The sequence below is a fragment of the Pygoscelis adeliae genome, unplaced genomic scaffold, assembly GCF_000699105.1.
Source record: "Pygoscelis adeliae isolate BGI_AS28 unplaced genomic scaffold, ASM69910v1 Scaffold139, whole genome shotgun sequence".
In the NCBI taxonomy this organism is placed as follows: domain Eukaryota; kingdom Metazoa; phylum Chordata; class Aves; order Sphenisciformes; family Spheniscidae; genus Pygoscelis; species Pygoscelis adeliae.
Window position 1 is genome coordinate 1,859,211 of NW_008825613.1, and position 16,630 is coordinate 1,875,840.

At 44.4% G+C, this 16,630-nt stretch overlaps 1 protein-coding gene across 1 annotated transcript in view; it reads right to left on the reverse strand.

The window, feature by feature from the left end:
• Nucleotides 1–301: 301 nt before the first annotated feature.
• Nucleotides 302–16,630, reverse strand: part of RNLS (renalase, FAD-dependent amine oxidase) — an 81,613-nt gene continuing 65,284 nt past the window's right edge. The window contains exons 5-6 of the mRNA XM_009332778.1: nt 5,413–5,588; nt 302–591 (exon numbers count right to left, since the gene is read on the reverse strand). Coding sequence (XP_009331053.1) covers nt 439–591; nt 5,413–5,588 — 329 coding nt within the window. The 3' untranslated portion in view covers nt 302–438. The remainder of the gene's footprint in view (nt 592–5,412; nt 5,589–16,630) is intronic.

Here is a 16,630-nt window from a genome sequence, read left to right on the forward strand (position 1 = left end):
AATGACCACACGTATGTATGAAAGCTCTGGGATCAATTGTGCATGTTCCTTCTGTCACTTCCAGGGCTCCAAATGCTCAGAGAAGGAGTAAAGTCTGCAGCTCCATGGGTTTTTGTGCTGCTTCAAGCCAGGCTCCTCTCCTTGACATACTTTTCATGGGCTGTAAAAGTATCAGGAGACCTGGCAAGACTGCTGGTGCTCAGTGCCTCTGACTAGAGCTAGAAAAAGCTTTACTTCAAGCAAAGTAACTCACAGCACAGATTCTGGAAAATTCAATTCAGTTCCATCCCAATAATTATTACAGCACACCAATAGATCTTCCTTTATTTATTTTTGCAACATAGAGGACAGTGATGTTAACACTAAACTAGAATTCAATCCATCATAGTAAAATTCATCATAAATCTAGACTAAGTTTAGCAGCTGGCTTTGAAATTGCTATAAATGAGACTTCACAGCCTCTGCAAGACTCATAGCAGAATCTATGCAGCCATCGAAGTTGGAACGAGTAAATCCATCGCCCCCACAAATCAGGAGAGGTTGAGTATGAAGAATCATTTGTCCCAGACAACTGGGCACAGCTTTAGTAACCTGAAAAAGAAAAGCATACAGGGAGATGGAAAAAAGTATTTTATTTACCTGAATTTCACGCCAGAAAGGTCTATATTCCTGAGAAACACACCTTCATACGAAGCACCCCTCCCATCCCAGATCATAGGTCCAAGCATTAACAATCAAGGTACCATAGTAAAATATTTGTCTTCTGGAGTTAAATAATTAGAATAAAGCTTTCCTCTATGTGGAAATTTAGAAAATTTACAGCCCCATTCTGTCTTATTCTCAGTCCGTCTCAGCAGAAATGAATTGACTGACCCTGGATAGATGAGGCATGGAGATCTCTAAGCCAAATGGTATGAAGATACATGATCTCACATCAGCAAAGGTGGGCTTGCAAAACCCCCCAGATATGTAACTCTTCAACAAAGGAAAGGGAGTCTGCTGTTTCCAAGAGGGCCTGCAACACTATTGGGTTGACCAGGTGACCTTCCTGGATGGGAAGTGAAGTGGACTTCAGAGTAACAGCTGTCATGATGACGTGCCCATGCTTCATGCTGCTGTGCAAGCGTACATACAGCCTTGGGACAACCCACCCTGTCTCCAGCTCTGCTACACTGGTCTTCTTTTTCATCTGAGTAGCACAACAATTTTTAGACACTGCTGGAGATACAATCAACACTTTCTCTCTAAGTAGCATGGGAAAAGTTCTGAATAAGGCTGCTTTGATAAATATTTAATGTCATTCTCAATGTATGCATTGTATTCATTTCAAATATAATTTTCCTGGCACTATGCCCTCAATTAAGCTTGTATCTGTGGAGTGGCAGCTCTTGAGCACTTCTGTGTAACATTTCTAAAAGTGAAGGGACTTTGCTTTGGCCAGTACCTATTAACCTGAAGCTACCTGGAACCCATGGAGAGAACAAGACCTCTTTTTGGTATTGTACTTTATGATAAACACCAACGCATGTCAAACGGCAGAGTAAAAGCACACAGCACTTGTGTTTTTATCACGCTTGGCTGTGTCACACGTCATTGTAGCCTGCTTCAAATCTACGTATAAAGGCAGAGTGTCCATACTGTACTGAATCAGTGTATCCCAGAGCAGCACTGGTGAATCTCAGAATGGAGATAAGGCAGAAGCAGCACTGGCCTAAAGGTAAATGTGAGGGCAAGGCAGGCTCAGGCAGAAGGGATAAAAAAGATAAGAAGATGCAGGACAGCTTGGTGATGAAGTGATCGGAGGAGGAAGGTGGGAAAAAATAGTCCAAGAATGACAAAACAAGACCCATAAGGATGAAATGTTGAAAAAGAGGATAAAATATCTAGAAATCCAGAGAGAGAGGGGAAAAAAAAAGAGCAGAAGCACAGCACTAGACCAGCGATAGATATCAAACCATAGAGATCATAAAGCATGATACAGAGAGTACAATGTTCTTTCGATCATTTCTTGACTTTCTGCCTTTGGTCCAAAGATACGTTTTGGATTCAAACATATCTTTTTGTCCAAAGATATGTTTTGGATTCCTGTGCAGTAAATGTTACTGTATCCCATCGTGCGACTGTCAGCTTCGGTGAACAAGACCTAAAAAGTTCAAGACATCTTGTTCAGTCCAGGGGATTTTTCCATTGATTCAAATGTACACTCAGCTAGCCACTGCTGTGCCATTATCTGCCATTTCCATATGGATCAGCTGCAAAACACCCAGATTTATGTTACTGGCTGCATTTTGTGTTACTGGCATGTTAGCATCTCTTTAAAGGAGGTAATTACCTGAAATGAATTTGTAGTCAGTTGCAACTCATTCTCCATTATTCAACTTAACAGAAGAGTCTAGCCATGTACGGTAATGATCTCTCTCAGCCAGAGATCATCTTTCTCAGACTAATTTTAGGTCAGTACTTAATTTACTCCTAAATTTTTCTTACAGATTGAGGTCACAGAGCATAAAAAATTAAGAAAGGTTTAGCAGAAAAAGGCTTTTTCAGTGTCCTTCCTTCTTGACTACCCGGTGCTTATTTGGTGCTGGCTGTACCAAACAGCTTCTGGTTTGTCATACTGATCACAGGATCAATATTTTCACATCGCAGCCTGCGTCTTTCTGCCTGTGTGGCAAGATTGTGTGCTCAGTGTAGTAAAGGCTCTCACTCTAGACATAGTGACTGGGGAAAGGAATGATCCTGCCCCTTCTGCAAGTTCTTCTGAAGGTGTTGTCCAACATAAATTCCAAATTACCCTCAGCTATATGGCACAGCCTGTTGGATCTCCATCCTCAAAGACTTCAAGACTCTGCTAGACAAAGCCATGGTCGAGGTCACCTAGTGCTGGTGATAGTTGTGCTTTGAGCAACAGGTTGGACTAGAGATCTGAAGAGGTCCCTTCTGAGGGCCCCTCTGAAGAGGTCCAATTTCTATGATTCTGTGTTTTCCCAGTATCCCTTATACATATAAAGTGACTCTGACAAAGGGACATGATGGGTTGGGAACCTTTTGGCTCTGAATGCTAATAGTGTCTTATCGTAATTAAAGTAGGGGATCCAGAATTGCAGCTGTGCTGCTAAGTAGTATCAGTAGAAGTTTGGAAGTCCTAATCCCTCATCCACCATGGATAATTGTAATGTCTGCATTTTAATCCCAGGATTGTGTTTGGCCCTGTGAAGAACATGACAGCCGGATTTAATTAACAAGTAGGATAAATCCTGTCTAAAAGAGTCAGGGGAAAGATGCACCCATCTTATCAGTTCACTTTGCTTCTGTGGCAACAGCTTATTATAATTGAATGTAAAGATAGCTTTAAGAGAAAGAGGGACCTCTGTCCCAGATATTTAATTTAGGTAGTGATTATTTTACAGGGTGGCAATGGAGATCTCTTTATTGAGATAACGGATCTGACCTAAACTGACTTATTTGCAATCTAAGACATATTGACATTCATCCACCGAATTAAAGACTGGTGATAACTCCTCCTGTGACACAGCCATAAAGCACAAGCAGCTGCTGAAGTCGGTGGTTTTGGTTAGTAGCAGCATGGTCGATCGCAGGCAACAGAGGCAGGAGAAGAAAGCGGGAAGAGCTGTAAATTGTATGGTGGTTTGAGAAAATAATAGAGCATCACCCAGCAGTATGATGTCTGAATGTAATTGTTAAATAGGGGAAACAGGACGCATACCTAGTGATTTAGGAAGACAACAATTTTGAAGCAATTGTGGCAAGTAAGAGTTCATTCCTACAGTCACTGTTCCAGCTACCTCTAAAAGATGAAGCAATAGGTACAAGGTTATAATAAATTCTGTATGGCCATAATTCTGCCAGGATTCAAAAAGCACAGTTGTTTGATAGAATGCAATTGAGACTTTTTTAAAATTCAGTAGTAAGAAATTAACTGCCGTTCTTGTCTTTTCCTTTATCCATGTTTTCACAGTGAAATAAATCAGAATGGGCCATATATGATGCATATGCTTATATGTCACCTTTGATACTATGCTAAAAGTGTGAGTAGTGCAAGGAAAAGGCATATTAAGCCCTTTCCTTGCACACATAAACAAAGTAGCTGAATTTGACAAATTTTATGATAGAGGTCTGTGATAGCAGCAGTATCTAGGGTGCATTAATTCTGTTTAAAAATACTTCTTTCTTTGTTTTGGGAGTCCTTTCCAGAGCTGGTCAACCAAGTATCTGTCTGTTGGAGACAGATCCAATTCTTCTCCTCCCTACCGCGTGCAGCTCTTGTGCTAGCAAGCAGTTTGAAGCAGAAAGGTAACAGATAATGCAGAAGAAAAGACCAGAAGTCACAACCAGAAAAGGATGCCTTAACAGTGACAACAGTACAGAGATACTGTTACTAGCAAAAAAAACCCTGAACTGATAAAGAAGAACATATAAAACATACCATGATTTTTGTATGAGTCATCTGAAACATTAAAACCTATGTTAAGGTCGTTTTTATACGAGAACTGAGAATAAATACTATGCACTGGGAAGTGATTTGCAAACTACCAATACCTAACTCGTAGAAAAATAAACTTTGTGCTAATGAGACCAGGTTCCTAAATTGGATGCAGATCAAGGGGTATGAGTAGACTTCACAACAGTCATCTACAATAACTTTTCCAGACTTCATAAAAGGAAAAATTTTTAGGGGACTGCTTTAAGTAAATATTTTGCATCAACTTCCACATTCAATTTCACCAATGTAATTTAACTTAAGAGGCTTTGGGTAAACATGTAGATACACTCCAATACTTTAGGAAATGGCCAACAATTTCCTTGGATTTTTAAAAGAAATCTGTAAAATATACACATTTTGCTATTATTACCCTTAGGTAGTTTACTTTAAAATATTTTTCGCATAACATACTGTTAAATTGAACTGGGCCAAATCAAATAACAACAATTAGTACGTCTGAACACAAGGACTTCTGCTACTCTGTGGTAGGGTGGGAATTTTGCTAATAATATCACATACTTTCAGATACAGAAGAGACAGATTGAGTCACATTTTTAAATACCAGCGAAAATCCCACCAAAGTATGTGGGATTTACTTCCTTCCTGTGCACGGCTCCTGTCCCTGCTTACCAGGAGTGCTGCATAACTTACTGCTGAGCCAGGTCCACTATGTAAAAAGATGACTAGAACTGACCTGGCTGTCGTTGGCCAGCCTTGGATGCTGCTCATGACTACGTGGAGGAATGTATTACGGATATCGAGCAACTATCCCCTTTCCTCTTGCTCCCCAAGGATGAAAACCAATGGGTCGTATGATGTCTTTGTGATTTTTGTGATAAACCGCAAGTCTGTACCACGGCATTGCCCAAGCAGCATCTTCCCAGCTGACTGATCCCACTACAGAGTACCTGAGAGTATCTCCATTTCTGACACTTGATGCTGGCTGGTTTAGGTAGGGATGGCACAATCCTCTCCAGGTGACTGAGAATTAACTGCTGCACCTCTGCAGGGTCTGAATCCAGGTGCTCACTTCCAAACATCACGGTTGTGTGAACTACAACTGAGGGCCCAATTTCAGGAGACTCTGAAATAAAGAAGAGAGATGCTTTTGAAAGATTACTCATTAATGCTTGCCTTCCTTGCATGCTGACAATTGTGCCTCTAGCCTAGGAGTCAATAAGAATGAAAATATCTGTGGCACCACCCTGTTCTTCCAGCTGGAAAAAAAACAAGGAGTAACAACACAAGTTGTTCACAAGAAGCACAGTGAAGAAACCCAGGCTTTTTGCAAAATTTGTGATGGTTTTCCCACTGCAATAACCCTAGTTCCACACTTGTCTGCTAGAGGAACCTCAAGGCATTCCCACACCCCATAAGTAGCAGCTGGAACGAGCAGGGAACATACTGGAAGCAAACTCTTCCCCTTTTTCCTCCCAGACATTTCAACAGGCTCTACAAGGAGGGCAACCACCTGGCGATTGAGGCAAACTGGCAAAAGAGAACATGAAGAAACATGTAAAACTGCTTTGAAGGAATTTTTCCAGCCAGGTATACAAATAGTAAAAATTAGTGCCCCTACAACCGCAGGGCACTCGGAGGCACACGGTCACAGCCATCCACCTGCAAGGTCTTACTTGGGTGGTGGTTGTGGAGTTGAGGCTTCCCAAAGGGCTACACTTGCAGCTGGGACTTGTGTTATCATTGGCAACGGTAAAGGGGAAACCCTTTAACAAAGGCTGAAGCTCACCCAGCCATGTGGTAAGATTAAAGTATTGGATGATGCACCTTTTTTTTTTTGGATGGAAGATTATTCTTGGAAATGGAATGGCTCTGCTGCCGCTCGCGGGGATCAATTCACAGGGGCTCAGCACTCTGCTTACAGCCGAAGGCACGTGAAGTCCTTCTGAGCGCAGCAGCGCACACCAGATGTAAACCAAACAAATTGCAGTCACAGCCACCGCAAGCCTGACGCACGCAAGCCACCGCACTAACAACGGCATGGCTCTGCCAGCAAGTCACCTCCTCTGTCTGAATGGCTGGAGGAGCGCGGGCAGCCAGGTCACCACAGCCAATTTGCTTACCCACCTATATCAGACTAATTCATATTCTTCCTCCCCTAAGCGTTTGAAATGCATGTCCCCTTAAGGGGACAATCTCTGCAACACAGAAATACAAAAGACTTGAACATGAAACCATCATGAGATAAAAATTATCTTTAAGGCAAAGGACAAAAAAAGAAGAGTGTTTGTTGCATTACTGTGAAAAACATCTGCTCCCTCTATAATTTGTTGCATATTGGCCACACAACAGTATTCACACAGTTGAAAAGCTAGAATAAAACCAGTACTTTACATTTATGGAGGGGGAGAGGGGGAACAGAAGCCAGGGCAGGTTAGCTTGAGAAATCAGCACTTTCTTTTGGCCTGCACAAGTGAACTCAACTTAAATTTTGCTGCTCTAGCAACTTCCACGAAATCGATGTGCGGTTGTCTACATGCATGTTTTGGGGAGTATGAGCCTTCAATACAACTTCTGTCCTTGGGCAAATACGTGCAAGTGAGCAAAACTCAAAAAAAGAGTTTGTCCCTTAAAAATCAACCAGGCTGCAGTGCCAGGGGAGGAACTGAAGGCAGCTCAAGTGCTGATGTTCATCCCAGCAGACTTGGAAATGGCCAAGCTTCGTTACAGCTGGGGCTGGTTGTAGGTTCTCTACAGCAAGGGACTTCCGTCCCCGCCGGCATGTTGGCTTGTCACCTTACAGACTTGGTCTGGACAGCCAACAACGAGCAGCCAGAGAATTTGCCTAGAATACGGGATTTTCAGGCTCAGTGATTTCCCTGTGCCAAGGCATGATGAGGACCCAGCAGATCCTTGTGTGAGTTGTTCCTGCTGGGGCTGTTCTGCTTCGAATGAGCAGGATGCATTTGCTGGAGCAAGGACATGACCTGGGTTCTGCTATATTTCAGCCGAGAGCTCAAACTCACCAAGCTGGTCATTAAATTAAGCGATTCCCTCTTGCTCCATTAACCAGAAATTCCCTCTTTTGGAAGCAGAAAGCATTTTCTGGCTAAACCTTTGTTTGAATTAGCACATTCCTAGAAAAATATTTTAGTTTCAGCAAATGAGCATTTTATGACCAAGGAATCCACAAAGAAAGAGGCAGCTGAACACTTTCTGAACAGTTCTGGCTGTTAGGTACCAAGCTTGATAGAAATCTTTCTCTCTGCTGTGTCAGTGAAGAGATCTCAAGCTCCAGCTCCTCCAGCTGGAGATCACCTTTGAGAAGATGACAAATTCCAGCTTTCCAAAGGCAACCAAAATGTCTTTCTTTGATGAGCTTTCTGTCCTGGGCTGATCACTTCAGAATATGCTACTGAGGCGCAGCAGTACCAAGTCCTAGCACCCACAGCAAGCATGAAAGCAATGGCTTTAACTTCACTTGGAAGGATCCCTTCACTGAGTCTCTTTCTTGGGTGGGCCAGCTCAGTCAACCCTTGCTCTCGAGAACTGGGAAAATGTGGCAAAACCAAGATGTTTCCTGGTTGTGATCAGGAATGCACCCTGACAGGCCACGTCTGAAGGCACTGAGCCGTGGTGCTGCCTTTTCTTAAAGTTCTCCTTTTCCAAGTAAGGCACTCCTAAGAGCAGAAGATCACTCACTTCACTCCCTGGGTTGGGCTCACAAGCTCTGTTTTCAGCAAGTACTAGAGCTCTTTTCCTGAGTGATTTCCTGAAGTGTCCAGAAACTCTGAGTTTGTTTCCTGTTTTAATCTGAGGTGCTGATTTTGCTCTCTTGTGTCTTGGGTTTGAAAGTAAGCCTTAACCATCGGGGATGGACAGGTCCAAGATATCCACCTGACATGGATTTGGGATGAGGGCAAGGCAAATCTGGGGACTAAGACCGTAGAGTGAAACAAGGACCACTCTTGTCTAGAAGCACAGGCTCAGCCAAAGGGGCCATCTTCTTCCCTAAGCTCTGATGAACTGATTGCCTGAGTCTAACATCCAGCCTCAGACTCATGTTCCTGAGATTCCTCCTGCCCAGTTTCACAGGCTAGCACAAGACATATCTCTGTTCACGTCAGCTTTTCCAACTGTCTGGTAAAACGTCAGAAACGCTACTCAGTCTCTCCTTCCCATTTTGGGGCAAAAAACAGGTATTCTGATGTCTCTACATAGACGCTGTCAGGGACAGAAGACCAAGTGGGGAAGCCTATTAGGTACCTTGGGATTTATTATAGTGTACATGGTATTTTGGCAAATTCTTCCACATAAACTTGGCAAAAAGGCTCACTAAAAGACGTCTAAGCATTTTAATAAAATAAATATTCATTGCTTGCTGTGACTTGTTATAGCCAATGATTCTTGGACAGGGTTGCCTTCTTTCAAATCTCTCGTCTCTTCCATAGCATGTACAAAACAAGTTTCAGGAGAACAGGCAGTTCGTTGAGTTTTTAATTCCTCCTTTGAGCTACTGATAGCTTGGAGAGCTTCCAGAGGCCACTGAGTCACAGCCTTCCAGTACTGAAATATGCAGCCTGCAAGGATCAAGTTTAGCCTCAAGCCCTTTTCTTTCTTCTGTAAAAACACTGGCTAAGAGAGGAGTTTAAAATAGATTTTTCCCTGAAAGCAATGGGGGTATCTCAGCCTTGATGTGCTGGGTATGAACGACTGTTCAGCTGTCGCAGGAGTAAAACCATCATTTTCCTCCCAGTGTGTTTAGACCAGGCTGCAACAGCTAGCTTAAAAACAAGGGTTTCTGGCAGGGCTTCTCATGAGATTTTAATTTCCTTTATTTGTGGCAAGGATGCAAGCTGTCCATGGCCATGCTAGCAGATGACGAAGTAGCATGGGAGATGTGGCAAGCCCGGGAATGCTCGGCAATGCGAGGGGTAATGATCTGAGGGTGAATGGAAGCAGCATAAAAGCTTTCATCTGCTCCCAGTTCTCCCCCCTCTCATCCCAGCTGCACGGCAATTAATCCGATCAGTTGATGTGGTGGAAGGCATAAGACGCTGGGTAGATCAGAGCTAGAATGAGACGGCAGAGTTGGCTGTGGCTTATACCTACTTAATGAGCAAGGAGCCGCTCTGCCAGCGTTGGCAGCGTCCTTGGCATCCGCAGCTGCTGAGGGACCCCACTGAAAACCTATGAGCAGCGAGCTTGCGCCTGGCTCTCCTTCCTCCGTCCAGCCTGTGCTGCATCACCGCAGCGGTGACGTCGGCTGCAGGGGCTGGGTGCCTGCCCCTCATCCCCTCCGGTCTGCCTCCGTTAACTCGCACCAGGAGGAAAGCGGCTTTTTGTGCAGAGACCCTGTTGAGGCTGCAGCCGAGGAGGGAAGCGCCAGCATCATCTTGTGCAGCAACGGCAGTTTGGTGGACGTGGTTTATACCCAAGGTTCAGACTCTCCTCTTCCCCATGGCATAGGGAATATGCAATACTATAACTACAGGTTTCCTTCGCTTCTGCGTTTTTTCCTTATTTTACTGTTAATTTCTTTTGCTCTGCTGCATCACACAGGACCGACACAGGCAGATAGTAGATGCAAAGTGACAAAAGTGAGGATAAACACATTCCTTTCAAGACTCATTTTGCTTCCATGTAAACAGAAAAGAACCGTGCAATCTTTGGCATATCACCCCATCCAGCCCAGCGTCCCATCCATGACAGGGAAGGTGTCGCAGGAGCTGCTACATCCCTGCCTGGCCCAGGAGTAGCAGCTGGGGCTGTGCGGACCCTGCAGACTGTGGAGTGGCTGCCTCGTGGGAATGGGAAGAGGGGCAGAGCCTGGCTCTGATGTAGGTCCCAGATTTAACACAGCCACCCTCCTTGGAATGTCTTGGCCACCACCATTTCTTGGCCACCACCACTATCTACATGCAGTCATTCTGAGCAGCCTGCAAGGCTGAGCAGAGTAGTAAGAATGAACAAATCCCAGGTTTTTTGTCTCAAAGTCAAAGTATGAAGTTCCATCAGTCCCCCACAGACAAGTCTAGTCCACAAAACCCTTATGGGAGACACTGAATCACTTCGGACCAAAGTCCGGCTGCACTGTCAGTCTGATCAGCAGTGCCTTCCCCTCTTAGCGAGCCTGAAACCACATACATGGAAAAGGAAAATGGATGAATTGAAAAGACAGGAAATTAAATAAATGCAGAATTAAGTAAGTGGGGAATTGAAAAGTGAGGATATAACTGCATCTTCCACATCCTAAAGGGAAGGTGACAGAGATGACAGAGCCAGACTTGTCTTAGAAGTTCAAAGAAATGGGACAAGAGCCAATGGGCACAACTGCAACAAGAGAAAATCCCAATTGGACATGAGGATACAGCCCCTTCCCGTGTAAGCGGGGCATCCCTAGGACGTGGCCCTGAGTGCGGGGTCTCCATCCTTGGGGACTGCCCCAACTTGCCTGGACACCTGCTGTAGCTGTGACGTTTGCTCTGCTGGGAGCAGGGTCAGGCCAGAGACCCCCACCCTGCTGCCTCCAGCTGGAGCCTGGTAGGTTTGTATAAGCCCATGAAAACAGATGAGGAAGATCTCCAACACTGAGTAGCATGAAGTACAAGCTGTCACAGGTAGAGGACACATCAGCTATCTGGAAGGGGTGTCAAGGACAGAAAGCATGAAAGCAATTATAGCTCACCATACACTGCACTTCAGCCAGTTATGACTGTGAATTAAGCACTGGCAAAGTCTCACCATGTTGAACTCTCTGGGGAAACTGGATCTTGACCTACAACATGGGAATGAGGGGAAAGGTGTTTGGATTGTGAGCAGGACAAGGCGGCCATCAGCTTCTTAACGTTTCGGGACTGTCTCAACACTCGTCATTAATTTCCAGCTGGAGGAATCACACAGGCTGTGTAAAGAAAGAGAAGGACAGACTGCTGACAGTGAGAATTTATGCAGGATTAAGCCTGTTAGGAGTATTATCTTCCAGAAAAAGGATGGGGCTAATAAAAGACGCCCTGGAGAAGAGCACAGAGAACAAAGCCCAGGGCCACTTCCCCAGCACAGTGGCTTGCGGCTCAAGAGCATCTGGTGTCAGAAAGGTGGCTCCTAGCTTTGAATAACACTTTTAGTGCAGAATGGTAAAATGGAAGAGCATGGTGTCCTGAGTGAAGCCACTCAGCAAAGCTGCTCGGGCTAGAAGTGTAGCTGTCAATATTACAGTGGGATAAAAAGACTCATGGGTGAATTCCTCCATGCACTCTGTACTGCAGGACAGTGACAATATGAACAGCCTGTGGTGCCAAGTCCTCCCACAGGGACCTCCTTCTGCCCTGGGAAGTTCTCAGATGATATTAAGGGTGTAAAGTCAGCTCCTGTGGTGGCCACGTGCTCCTTACCATCAGTCTCAGGGAAGGAAGGGAACAGAGAGATCACTAAAGCATGAACACCTCAATAAAACAAAACATAACTTCTCAGAGAAAGCCCACAGTGGATTATCTGTCCACCAAAATCTTCTCCCTTGCAAAATGCAAAAGCTACTTTTCTCTGGTGAATCTATGCCAAGGTCAGGGTTCAGAGTCCCTAAATTCAAAAGACATTTTAGAGATCAGCTGCGATCCCTGAGATTCACGGAGGCCTGAAGCTTCCTTAAGCAAGGAGAACACCATCAGAGCCTGAAAGTCATAGGATTCATTTGGCAAATGGTCAGGATGGTATCTATCATGTTCTGGGAGTGTCACAAGTTGAAAAGTAACTGTGGAAGGGAAGGAACTGGCGGGTAACATGGATTTCAAGATGCCAGGAAGGGGACACAGCACAGTGCTTTTGGGACTATATTAATGGCAGAAGGTGCCCTAAGAAGGACCCATCCACTCTTCGACACTGCCCGTGCGGCTAGCAGTGGAGACTTGGCAAAGATGGGGAGAAGTAGCTCTAGCTTCTCCTACTATCCCCAAGAAAGCAGAAACCAACCGGATTTGTCCAAACAATAATATTCCAGGAGAGAAAAATCACGTCTAAGGGCCATCATAGAGCATGTCTTGCAGTTGTTCAGCTGAAAGGCTTTGAAGCAAGAAACCCCGTACCACAAGGGACACAGTGTGCACTGAGGCGCCAAGGACAGGGTGTTCAGAGAGGCTGATCAGCCTCGACCTTAGAGGTGGTTGCACTGGTCTAGGACTGAAGCACATTTGTGGAGAAGCATGAGGCAGCATGGGCTGCAATCGGCACACCCTGGAAGTGCCCTGTGGCTCACAGGCTCTGCAAAGCCCATAAATCCACTGACCCTCGGGAGAATGAGATCTACTTTGATAAAAGCATAAAAGTAAGTAGCCAAGACCTGGAGATCAGTTTGCAGGCTCCATAGATACATCCACAAAAGGTCCACAAAGAGGATTGAAAATTTTTACTGGTTCAGCTGCACTGACATTAAAACTTGCCAGACAGCGAATGTGGACAAAGCTTGAAGAATTGCCTGTTTTCACCAAGGGGGCTTGGTTGGACTCACTTCCCAGTTCATTTATTAGTGTGTTCAGTAAATACTAACCAGAACATTGTCTGCCTCAGAGTCACAGGACTTAGGTAGGGAGGGACCTCTGGAGGTCTCTAGTCCACCCTCCTGCTCAAAACAGGGGCCAGCTTCAAAGGCAGATCGTACTCCTACTGTTTGAGTGCTCAGCTGAATGGCTGGGAACCCCTCCAGCGCGGGCACAGGCACTGTGTCTCTTCTTACTAGGGGACTGATCCTAAGGTTACAACCTAGTCTCCAGAAGAGACCTGTATACAGATGTGATAGGTACACATCTTCCACAGGAATGTCTTCTTCCTTCCTAGAGGAACAGTGTTAAGTATTTTTCTCGTGTTCCTGCCCAAGACCTGGAGTCAGAACAGATACCAATAAAAAACGAGATGTGGTTGCTTCCTGCCCCTCAGGATATTTTAATCTTACTGGGGAGATGTGTTTTGCTATCCAAAACCCATTCTGGTCCTGGGTAGCATGAGGGGAAGGGAAAGGGCTTCATCACTGCCACGCCAAACAAACCCTCGAAGCCAGGCTGTAAAGGAAATGCTGCCGGGTCAGCACGGAGGGCAGCAGAGAAGCTGGACACCTCCAGACAGGCTGGAACCGTATCCCTGCTCCCGAGGAGGGATCAGCAGGCTGCCGAAAGAGAAGTCAACATGCAGGCCTCATAAAACTATATCTAAAATGAAAAAAAGAACAGGGATTAACTTTACCACACCTACCAAATGAGCAAGAGAGATGGAGGTTCGCTTTCAAAATGCCACGCTGCTATTTAGCAAAAGGGTTAACGTGCTTCCCGAGTTATCCTCAGAAGTTCCCGTGGTTCATAATGTCCCATATTCTCCCTGGAATAAAATCTGCTCTATCTCACAAGGCACATTTTGGAAGAGTCCATGTAAAGAACGGCACTAACTTTTTTATATTCAGATATTCAGCATTTCTTTAGCCTTACAGACAGTTTCTGATTAGTTTTCTAAAAGGCAGGCAGGGCAGGCAGGGGATTACAAAGCAATTGGCCATGTAATGAGGCGAAAACCTAAATAACTCTTTAACTCTTCCATCTTTCTAAAAACTCTTATTTCAGTACTGAGAAGATAAAGTAATCTATGTTTTAAAATTAAAAAGGATACTCAGAATTAACACTGATCCTGAAAACCTGTAAGACGAATCTTCCCTTTAAATTATATAACCTCGCAATCCTGAAGCAAAGAAGGGAACCGCTTCCATTTTTATGTGTCATCTATCTTTAGTCCTCCAGAATGCAAAGAGATGCAAAGACTGCAGTATTACAGAAATGAGGCTTGAAATAATTTATACTGAAGAATTCCCACTGTCCCCCCGACCAGTTATAAATATTGATGGGGTGTTTAAGGCAGCCAATCACACAAATATTTAATATTCATAGATACTGCACAGGGAATTCAACATACACTTCTTGTAGGCTCTTCCTTATGTAATGTTCGAGCGCATTACCTCTGCGGATGGAGACGTGATTTTATGAACAGCAGCTGAGATCCTCAGCTGATACAAAAAGCCTTCCTTCTCAGAGGCTTATCATGCTCCAGATTACATTGGTAATGGCAGTATCAGAGAAACAGCTTTATTATTGATTCTTCTGCATAAATTGGGAAGAAAATAGATGTCATCCATAATTATGAGTAAGGAACTAGGCTGTGTCACGATGAAGCCAACTAATGGTAGGATGTTGTGCCGCAGACAGGAGCTGTCAGGGACTCCCTGGGTGCCGGTGCCTTCCCCAGCAGGATCAGCCGTGCGTGGGTCAGGCTCGCTACCTCTTCCCCGTCGCAGCAAGGGTTAGTCCATCGCAGAAGACTGTATTCCTCTCCAGCAGTGTAAACAAAGACAAAACTCTGAGAAGTCATCCTGTTCTGTCTCACCCACCTGGACTGCCAGAAAGATGGCATGGTCACCTGGCTTGTTCTCCATTACAGAAGTTCAGGGGACATGCTGATGAGAGTTATGTTGAATGCAAACTTATGATTTAAAGAATATTATTACACTATAAATGTTTGACGAACCAGCAACCCTTGAGCAGTCTGCATAAAGAAATTAATTAGAAAACAGAAAGAGAGGGGATGCTGCCGTATCTCCTAGCAAGAATAGACTTTATGAGTTTGCAAGTGCTGTGCAACAAGCAGCGATTCAGAGTGCTGCAGCTCATCACAACACAGCGAGGCGTGAGCGGTCCTTAGGGAAGCGTGCAGCTCTGAGAGCAAGCAAAGGCTGAGATTTCTGGAGAATTACAGACTACAACTCACTGGCTCTGCTAACAAACCCATCCTATTGTATAATTATAACAACAAAGCTGTTTCAGGTATTTCACTGGTAAAATGTGAAACTTGCATAAGAAAGAGAGTTTTACATCTCTGCTTTACTAAATGAGTCAAAGCAGGGATTACCACATCTCATACAAATGAAAAGGACAGTTTGGACTTTCATAGTGAGGGCTAGACTTCACCTTTTGGCCTTTGAGGGCTAAACTACTTGCTTTTAGGTAGACATTATATAGCTGTAGCTATTTTTTGTATGACGTGTTTAACAAAGAGTCCCTTAACAGAAAGCTAAGAGTTATTTCCTTTGGATCTCTATAGATCAATGCTGTTTACTAAAACACTACTATTTGAGGTGGTAACGAGGGTTAGATAAACCTCCATTAGTTCTGGATACATCAAAGAAGGTGTAGAAACACCAGAAAAATCAAATTTCTCTTTGTGTCTGGCCCATTAGTCACTTTTACTTATGCCTAGAGAACTGTAGCCATGCTCTATCTGTTGAGGATGTACTCCTGATAAGTACTGCAGCCACATCTGATAGGCAACAAAGCAATTTTCCCTCAAGATTAATGCAATGAAGGGAGGGATGCGTGCAGGCGCTTGAGAAATAACAGACAACTGAATATACGGGGACAGCATATATGGCATAGAGGAGCAACAGTGGAAGTGGGATCATTCAGGCATCAACTAGAGAAGGTGATGGCTTTTTGGGAAAGATGACTGTCCTGAAAGATCTCAGCTGCTTCACCCAGGAGACTCAACGTAAATCTTACCCTGAGCATTTCTGCTTTCTCTCTCTGAAGGCTTACTTTTTCACTGTCACCATCATCTTTTTCAGATGAATCACGATCAATCAAGGTTGAAGAATGGAAGAATGGGAAGAACGATGAGTGAGTGGAGCACGGTGTTAAAACATCAGCAATGGCACCCCAAAAAACCAGCAAACAAGGGACAGCGAGGTGCTGCTGTGCCTCCCATTGAAATGTTCTGGAGGTCAGTCAGAAGCACAGAAAGAAAAATACAAAAGCAAAATACTTGCATATGTGCTAAAACAAACATAAAGGAACTTTTTATTCCAGAGTTTTGGCTGCAGTACTCCATATGTGTAAATAAATTTCACATTCAGCCCCCCTTGCCCACGTTGTCTTAAAGTATATATGTGCGTTGTGTCTCTTATCAGCAGAGCTGTGCATGTATTTAAAGAAAAGTGAATCACTTGGTGACCACTTTTGATTTTTATACTTCTGTACATCAGTGTTACTGAACACGATACAGGCATGCTTTCCAACCCTGCTGTGCTCAGCTCGAGTGCTCGCAGCCAGAAATACTGCTCCAGCTAACATGTACGACTCTTTC